Source organism: Zea mays, chromosome 10 (genome assembly GCF_902167145.1).
Source record: "Zea mays cultivar B73 chromosome 10, Zm-B73-REFERENCE-NAM-5.0, whole genome shotgun sequence".
NCBI classification, from domain to species: Eukaryota; Viridiplantae; Streptophyta; class Magnoliopsida; order Poales; family Poaceae; genus Zea; species Zea mays.
The window spans coordinates 142347569-142356712 of NC_050105.1; the positions used below are offsets into that span (position 1 = coordinate 142347569).

Below are 9144 nucleotides of genomic sequence, written 5' to 3' on the forward strand. Positions count from 1 at the left end.
GTTCATCTTCAACCTCGGCGCGTGGTCGACGACGGCGGGACGCTGCCAGCATCTGTATGTTATGTTGCCGATGATTGGCAATGGACCCGAGATCCAAAGAAAAAAAAATGGCGGTCCTTGATTTTCAACGGGCTATTGCTAGTAGCAGTAGTTGTCAGTGAGAGATTAGGTAGGTAGGGCAGGCTTGTGGACTCCATCGCCCAGATTGTATTAAACTAGTCTAAAGGGGGGGCTTTCGTTGTTAGCGAATTTGGTGAGATTTTATTCACGTCCTCCTCGAGTTTGTTGGATGGGAGTATGGGACGCCCCCGCGTGACACCCTGCTGCTGTAAGCCGATCGTAACTCTGTCGCCCGCAGCTGCTTTGCTTCGGACAAGAGCCTGGCTGCCTGCTCATCACTGTTCATCGTGCTGCTCCACCTGAAAGCCACGTGACCATAATTGTTACGCCAGGAAATTTTTATTATTATCTTTTCATTTGAGGAAAACCCTGCTTTTCGTTGCAGTTAGAAAAGGAAATGGCTTACGAATACAAACCTCTTGTTTACTTTTGAGAGAGAGAGGAAAAATAAAATAAAATTGAGTATCGTTTTCAGAGGATGAGAAGATCCAGGACGTATAACTGAAACGATAGTTGAGAGGCCGTGCTTACTGCTCCGTTGCCGGCCGGGCCGGCAGAGGTCTTTTCCTATTGGGCTGGATCGAAACTCCTGTACTGGGTGGGCCTACTGTTAAGCGAGTTTGTCTTCTGTACAGCTCAGGCTGTCACTCATGACAAACCGTATCGGCATGTGTGTACTGTACGGCCAACAAGATAGATGAGTAAGGTCTTGTTTAGGACAGCTCCCGCTCTAAAAAAATTAGTGGAGTTAGTAGAGTAGATCATTAGGTGTTCCAGAAAATTATGGAGCTAGAGCTGTAAATCTCTAAAAGATATTTAGATAAGTCATTTTATTTATTATTTAGATTAAAAATATTTTTAAAACTATTTAGATTGATATTATAAACAACAGCTTCACACTAGAGCTAGAACCTGGAGCCATCCCAAATACCCTCTAAGTATTATAAGTTTGACTAGATGGACTTCAAACAACTCTATGTCATCAATATCCTACGTGGCAGGTTGCGTATTCTAGCTTGCAGCCTGTTGTTGTTGGAGTTAAGGCTATTTTTTTCTTTTTTTTCAACCAATCTAGATGATTCCTCTCGCTCGAACTTAGAGTTGTTTAAGAATAAGCTTATTATTTGTATTGATTTTTTTTGGCTCCAGAGATGTGGCAAGAGCATAAAACCTTCAGTTGTTTTTTCTATTAACCTTGCTCTGCGATGCTGTACCGATGGTCTGGTACTCTGGTCACTGGCTCACTGCTGCAATTCCAGTTTCGGTTCCTCACTTCTTTTCTACCTCGCTAGTGTAGACGTATGACGGTATGAGCACAGAGGTCAAAGATGAAGAGGTGTAGTGCCTACTGCACCAGTGCAAGTCGCTACGGATCAACGCGACCCGGTAGGCCGGTACAGCCTCGATCCTTTTCAGCAGCGCGATCAGCCACGTACGTAACGTAACTGAGCGCTACGGATCAACGCCGACATGGGCACGTGAAGAACCATCACGTCGCCGGGCGTCCATCTCATCTTGACTTGCGCCGCCGGCGACCGAGACACCTGTGACCAACCGGATCCTCCGGGGTCCGGGCACGCGACGCGCGGTGGCGTGTTTATGAGCTCGCGACTTGCGATCCCTGCCGGTCAAACGGAGACGGAGTAGCGGCAAGCTAGAGCTACGAGAGCCTACGAAGGCGGCAGCTCTCGCTCTAGCTACCTCTACGTAACACCTCCACGCAGAGGAAGTCGCCATCCTGTTCCTTTCTTTCTTTCTTTCATCTGCGTATTCACTGCTTGGGTAGCTAGTATGTGCTTGTCCCGGGCTCAGGCATCGAACGCTGCCTGCACGTTGGAAACGCTGGTGACGTTCTCGGCCACTGCCCAAGAGCAGTCGTCGCTGGTACTCGGACGCATGCAATTGGGCTAGTACAAGCCAGTGGTTAGCACTTGGGTTTCCCTGTGGTCTTTGCTTCAGAAAATGAAAGGCCCGTAGGGAGGCTTCAGATAAACACATACCCTTTGTTTACTTCACTTCAGATAAACAGTGACGAAAACCAAACGCTTCATCAGGACGTGTTTTCTCAAGGTCCAAATGGAGGGCTTGGGCTTCAGGTTAGCAATAATCTGTTCGTCCGTGTGTTCAAAAGCGCCAACGACCTGTTGTTAACTGAAGCAAAGCCAGGTAGCAGCGCCCGAAAGCAAAGCGAGGCACGTTAGGCCTGCGTGAAAACGAGGAAAGCGTGAAGAAAAGTCTCACCAGCTGCGTGCGTGCCTCTGATAATACTGTTCCACGAGCGATTGAGCGTCTATATATATATACACACACACGGTAATCTAGTGTATTTTTAGTGTAATACACACGCGGACAGACAGGCATATATACCTTCCCTCCCTGGCTTGTAGTCAAGGTAGCCGAATTCAGGATACCCAGTTTTCCATGTTTGTTGCCGAAGGTGACAAGTGATTTGTTGGCGCCATCTACCTACCTTCCTCTTGATCCCGGCCGGACAGAATGCAGAGGCAGCTGAGCGTCTCCTCGATGCCCAAGCTCCTGCCGGAGGAAGCCGCCCTCGGTGGCGACGACGACGACGTCGAGGCCAAGCCCGAGAAGGCGCCGGCCCCGCGCCCGTCGGGGAAGGAGCGGTCGGTGCACCTCGTACCGCTCATCGTCCTCCTCTGCTTCCTGCTCCTCTTCCTCTGCTCCCACGCCCCCTCTCCCTCTGGTACGTGCGTGTATTTTATTTTCTACATATAACATACATACATGCACTTTTCATTTCTTGTTTTCGTGTTTCGTCTCTGATCACGATCTGTTTCTTTTCCCTCGTCATTAGACATGTCGAGTTTTGGGAAGAAGGATGGGAGCATGAAGGCCAGGTTGCTCTGATCGTGGGACCAAGGACTGGACAAATTAATGATGCAGCAAGAACATTCGAGATATTTGGTTTTGTTTTCAGTTCCTCTCTTCATACAAATCGTGTATTTGGTGATTTCTTCTGAGATACGAAGCATAAACACGGGCCTCTGTGGAGCTTGTCCCTGCCGGTAAATAAATGCAAAGCACACCGATAGTATCAGAAGCTCAGAAATCTGATCGTCTGGTAAGGCTGTCCGCAGCCGCGTCCGCGAGGCAGCCCCCTCCCCTTGATCTGGCGGCTACAGAAGCCCCCTAAGGCTATCCGCAGCCGTTACCCCTAAATTTTTCCCTCTATATCACTTTTCCCCCCTATTTTTCCCCCTATTTTTTCATCTCCCGCAGCGGTTCCCCCTAAATACTCCCCCTATACCCCACTACCACTATAAAATATCATTTTCTATACCAACTATCAATTTTTTATCTACTAACAATTACTCGTGGACCCACAGCATAGTGTTTAGGGTGATGAACAGTGACACGCTAGATCTGGGGGGAGAGAGAAGGGGACCGACACGTAGGGGGCGCTGTAGGGGCACCGCTGCGGCCATAGGGTGCCCCCTACAGCCGACATGCAAGGGGAGGGGGAGCGGTAGGGTAGACCGCTGCGGTCAGTCTAAGCCTGCAACGGCATCCTCTGCAGGACTCCCTAGGCAGCAGATTTGAACAGTGCACCGCCACAGCCAGCGTGAAGCAGCCACCCCCTCTATTCACTATTCATGCGTACGGTGAGTTTTTAATAGGTGGAGAAAAAATGGTAATAAATGATAAGTAGGGTTGGATAGTAATATTTTATAGTTGTAGTGGGGTATAGGGGGAGAATATAGGGGAAACCGCTGCGGGAGATAAAAAAGTAGGGGATGAAATGTTGATGATGTGACGCAAAAAAGTGATATAGGGGGAAAAATTTAGAGGTAACCGTTGCAGACAGTCTAACGTTAGTTCTGTTCTGTGGCTTTTGTTTGCCCTGCCCATTGCATTCCTTATTACTCATTGACAATGACAACTGTGGGAGCCTACAAAGAAAACATGAATGTGCCAACACATGTAATGTTGACATCCTGGCATGGTCTTTGCAAGCGTCGGCGCCTGGTGCTTTTATTTTTCAGACATTATCGTCGTTGCAAGCGCGAGCCATACACAGCACTGGCCGGCCACACGCGTTGCAGAAATCCTATCTTTTTGGCTAAATGAAACCAAACAGACGCAGAACGAAAATAACGAGCACAGTATCTGGGCTTATTCTCCAAACAGACGCAGAACGAAAATAACGAGCCCGATATCTGGGCTTATTCTTACCTGACTCGGCAAGCTACCAGATTTCAGAAAATGAACATGGGCACTCCGGCAGTGTCTTAGGTTTCCAACCTTCCGAGGCTCACTGACAGGATATGATATAAATGCTTCAAATACGAGATTGGTCTCTGATACCATGGTTTTTTAAAACTACAACATTCAAACAGGACAATCGTCCAAATAATTCGGTCATGTTCCAGAAAGCTGCTGCTTCAGGAACGCAAATGTGCAGCACACGTGGAACTACAGCTCCCTCGTTAACAGCCATAATAATCTCTCAAACAGAAGCAATTGCTATACCAAGAAACAATAGATGGACCAGTATCAGCACAGCTCCAGAAGCAATAAATTCCATTTTCCCAGTTTCCCACTGCCAGGTAAGACTGATAATTTGATAAAAAGTACCAGGTACAAATTGCAAAATTCTTCAGGTCCCAATCATTTTCAACCTTCAAAGAGGGTTCGATCTGATGATGTCAACCACAACATCACAAATGAGTTCAATGGCTACCTCATTTCATGTCTATTTACATTGCATCCATGTATGAAGCAAAACTGTATCACTTATAGTATTAATCCCTGCGCAGCTTCTGGCTTTTTAGAAACTTCAGCTGCTGGAGTGGCCGTGCTGGGCTCCTCATCTGTAACAGCGGGGACAGTCACGGTAGAGATGGGAACATCTTCAGGGGTTTCAGAGACATGTATGTTTGCGAATTCACTGTCCAACTCCCTGTGTGCTGCAGGGATATCTGAGATGTTTGCTTGTCCAGGCCCACCCTCGGCATTCTTGTCCTCCTGCTCGACTGCTATTTTCTCCTCAGCCTTTGCACCAACATCGTTGGCAGCACTGGTGACCTTGCTGAAAGCACCGGTTACCCATGCTGCTCCGGTGAGAACATACCTGTTCTTCATGATAGCAGATCCAGCGGTCGAGACACTCTGTTCAGCAGCTGCCAGCGCTGACTTTGTCTTCTCAGAGACTTGGTATTTCTGATCCATTTCCTTCACTTTATCATTTACAACTGAAGTGCCAACACTGATCTTCTCACTTAGGCCTATTCTCTTGTCAAAGGAAGACACTCTAGCTGTGGCAGTTGACGTGAGCTGGTGCTTCTCGTCCAAAGCTTTTGCTTTGTCCAGTGCATCTCTACCGAGGATAAATCCCTTTGCCAGCATGGTCCCAACAATGTCCTCGGCCTTTTGAAGGGCAGAAGGTTTTGTGTCTTTAGGCTGGAAATGAAAGCAATGTTACAACGCTGTACAACAACTATAGCAATACCATGTTGTAACATGTAAATAGTATGGTTCTAATCATACCTCAAGAGCAGCTAAAACAGAAGCTGGTAGCTCATAATCATTGGCTGGCGTGACGATTACAGCCATATCAACTATTGTGGCTCCCTTCGATAGCACCAAAGTATATGTTAGAATTTGCCGGACATCTATTTGCAAACAAAGTTCTCATTGACACCAAAGATAGCATGGTTTCAAGCTACAACTAACAGGTAAAGGTAGACAAGATGTTGGAAAATTAGTTGGAACATTTGGCTATGTAGAAGGCAACATTCAATGACAAGCAAAGATATCACATGAAACAACCAGCAAAAGAGGGATACAGTCTTTGGTTGGGACTTAAAAATGTCATGGCAACAAATTGCAGTACAATGGCACATTGCTGAAATATTGATTATTAACACATTAAATAAGAAAACATATGGATACCATACTTTCACGATAATACAGATAGTGAATCATCAATCCATGAAAAATAGTTTGAGTCCTCCAAAACTTTCAAATGAGACAATAAATATACCGTGAGAAGCATTGCCGTCTCAGCTCCTTGGTTGTCTTTAAAAGTAATGTAGGCAACTTGAGAAAGTTCATCGCCACTGCATAACACTAAATAGATAAACATGTTTCATAGCACAAGGTGAAAACTAGGCACCATGCATATGGTACTAACCTCTGCATTTCAACATGCACAATGTCACCAGAAAAGGAAAAGAATTCCTTTATCTCACGCTGTGCTGCTTTCAGTGATACATTGCTCACCTTCACGGTACTAAGTGTGCTTGTCTACAAAAGTGAAATGGCAGAAAATAAACAACTAATAAGTGGTATTGTGGATTGAGAAGATAAGAGAATAATCCACCTCAACAGGCATTTATTTAGTATACTTAAAAAAGATAAAATGAAAAAAGAACAGTTAGACACTAGCACAGATGTATTAAGTTAACACACACTGGCATACAACATACATAAGTATGAACTTCTTCATAGAATATACAACATCGACATGGAACTCTGCTTCATGCATAGAGAAAACGCTTCATAGCAAATTATTTCATTCAGGTTAACTACAATTGATGCATAGCACATTCCTGGCCTTTTTCTCACGAATTCATGAGAAATTACTTAGGTATAATCGAGGCCTTTGTTCCAATGTTTTTAGCTAATTTTAGGCAGGGTACAACCAAAAGATATTCTTGGCAGCTTTGACATGAGTTCACTAAAAATAGTCAGGTACATCCATGCACATTATTAACCATGCCCCTCTTCTGATTTGAGTGCTAATATAGGTCTTTATTTCCATTGCTAAAATAAGAAATTCACTTCACTAAAAGGTTTTCATGTTCTCGTATTCATACATGTTTCTCGTATGTGGGGGTTGCGGGGGGTGGGGAGACAAATATGTAACATTGATTATTCTTTTTTGCAGCATTCATTAAACTTCACCTACTGCACTTGCTAGACAACAGCATATCAGTAGCACATTACATCCCCCACGAATTAAATACTGCTGTTGTATTGCATATCAACGTAATAGGCAGACTTGAGGCAACTTTCAGTAAAGGCTATACCCATTTTATGTATACAGAGGTAAGCTTGACATTCAGCAGAGTTTGCTTATTTTTCCTTGCTTTCTTGACACCTCTTAAAGTGCACCGACAAAAAAAAGAGTAATGAAACGGTACGGTAGTCAAAACACACCCTCTAAATCACTGAGCACAAGCAAGTAGACAAACAGAGAAAAGGCCCAAGATATTTTAACTAAACACTACAAGGAAGAGACAACAAGCACTAAAAACAGTGATATGACCGAGCACTTCAAATCATCAACAGATACTCATGGCTCCAAAAAAATGCCTCATTTCCAGGACTTGACAAGGTAAAAATGTCTACTGAAATGAACGAGATTTGACTATAACGACCAACCATCCCAACCTCCCAAGTGTTAGTTTCCCAGTTCCTCAGACGTTCTAGTGCCCCCCTTTCGCTTCTTGCAAATAGTTCCCTCGTTTCTTTGATACTAGGACAGGCTGGGGAGACGCGGCCAGCACCGGAGCAAATCCACAAGTCGAAAACCTGCCCCAAGTTCTCAAGCTCCGAAAACGAAATAAAAAGAAACAGCAAGCAGCCAAGCAGGTGCCCCCGAATCGGAAATGGCACGGCACACAAGCTCGCGAAAGCGATGACTGGTCAATAGGAAAGCAAGGAAAGGGGAAACCCAATGCTCACCGCCATGGCTTCCGCGGCGCAATGCCGAGATCTCGAACCCTAAACCGCTGACTTGAATCGTAAGCGGGGAGTAGAGTCTAAAATGGAGTGGCCGTGTCCAGTGGGCGGTTTATAGAGAGGTTCGAGGAGCGCCCGCCGCGGCGCTGCCCTTCGACACGACGTGGGGTGGTGACGTGGCGTCGTGTGGGGCACGTCCGAACTGGTCCCCACTACGTGTCTCCAGCTGAACTATTGTATTTACTATCTCATTTGCTATTTCAAAATTCAATCTACAAATAATACAATCTATAATAAAAAATACTAATTTGTACTTTATTTATAGGGTCCGCTGAAGATAGACTAGGCTTTTACTTTTAGGATCCGTCCAAATCTATAGCTTGCATATATGCATGTACAAATAAAGTACTTACTCCATTTTTAAATATATAACGTTGTTGACTTTTTTAAAAAAATTAGCCACTCATTTATTCAAAATATTTATGTGAAAATCTAAAATTTCAAATCACGTTTAAACTAACTTAAGTGATAAAACAAATTATAACAAAATAAATAATATTTTATATTTTTTGTTAAATAAGACTATTGGTCAAAGTTTTTAAAAAATCAACATAACATAGCTAGTAGCATATAATAATGTAGTAGGTTGTGTATTTTTAGTAGCTGTTTTTAGCAGGTCGTACATTATGACCACCTATGACAATTTTCTCAAGAGGTATAACGTACTACAAGTCTACAAGACTTCGCTCGGTGTGTGATTTATACGGTAAGTAGCTATATAAAAAGCTTCGTCTCAAAAATATAGAAGCACAAACTAAAGGCTAGTTTAGTAACTCTATTTTTTAAAAGATTTCCATCTTTCAAGAGAAATTAGTTTATTTTTTAGAAATTAGTTTATTTTTTAGAAAAATATGGTTCTCAAACTAGCCTAAGACAAACAAACTTACTTCTACGACATTGCTATGTTTTTCTATGACGACCCATTTTGCTAATGAGCGCCAATATATATATGACATGAGATGGCTAATTTTGCGAATAAGGGATTGAGCTTCTCATATTCACCTTCCCAACCACTTTAGATAGCAAGGATTTTTTTTGGTCAAACAGACGTTCAACATGGGTTTAGAACTCCTGAAATTACTAAAAGACCTTAAATGTATAATTTAATAAATGAAACCACGGTAAATTTGTTTTAAGCAACCACAAAACTAATATAGTACTTGTATATACTAGCATACTATAGTGTAGGATCCCAAACATCAAAGAACACAAGTTCTTGAGGTTGGCTCGACACACTACGTGCTTGTTCGATTA

General features: G+C 43.8%; 1 protein-coding gene across 2 annotated transcripts; it reads right to left on the reverse strand.

The window, feature by feature from the left end:
* Positions 1-4371: 4371 nt before the first annotated feature.
* LOC100382832 (uncharacterized) lies at positions 4372-8056 on the reverse strand. 2 transcript variants are annotated; one of them, XM_020545163.3, is made up of 5 exons: positions 7834-8056; positions 6278-6390; positions 6128-6203; positions 5632-5715; positions 4372-5544 (listed from the first exon to the last, which is right to left on the reverse strand). In XM_020545163.3, the coding sequence occupies exons 1-5, from the start codon at positions 7837-7839 to the stop codon at positions 4879-4881; spliced, it is 945 nt and encodes a 314-aa protein (XP_020400752.1). In that variant the 5' UTR covers positions 7840-8056; the 3' UTR covers positions 4372-4878. The 2 variants fall into 2 exon arrangements, with proteins under 2 accessions (XP_020400752.1, NP_001169001.1); NM_001175530.1 differs by having other exon boundaries at positions 4735-5544; positions 6128-6390; positions 7834-7900.
* Positions 8057-9144: the final 1088 nt, after the last annotated feature.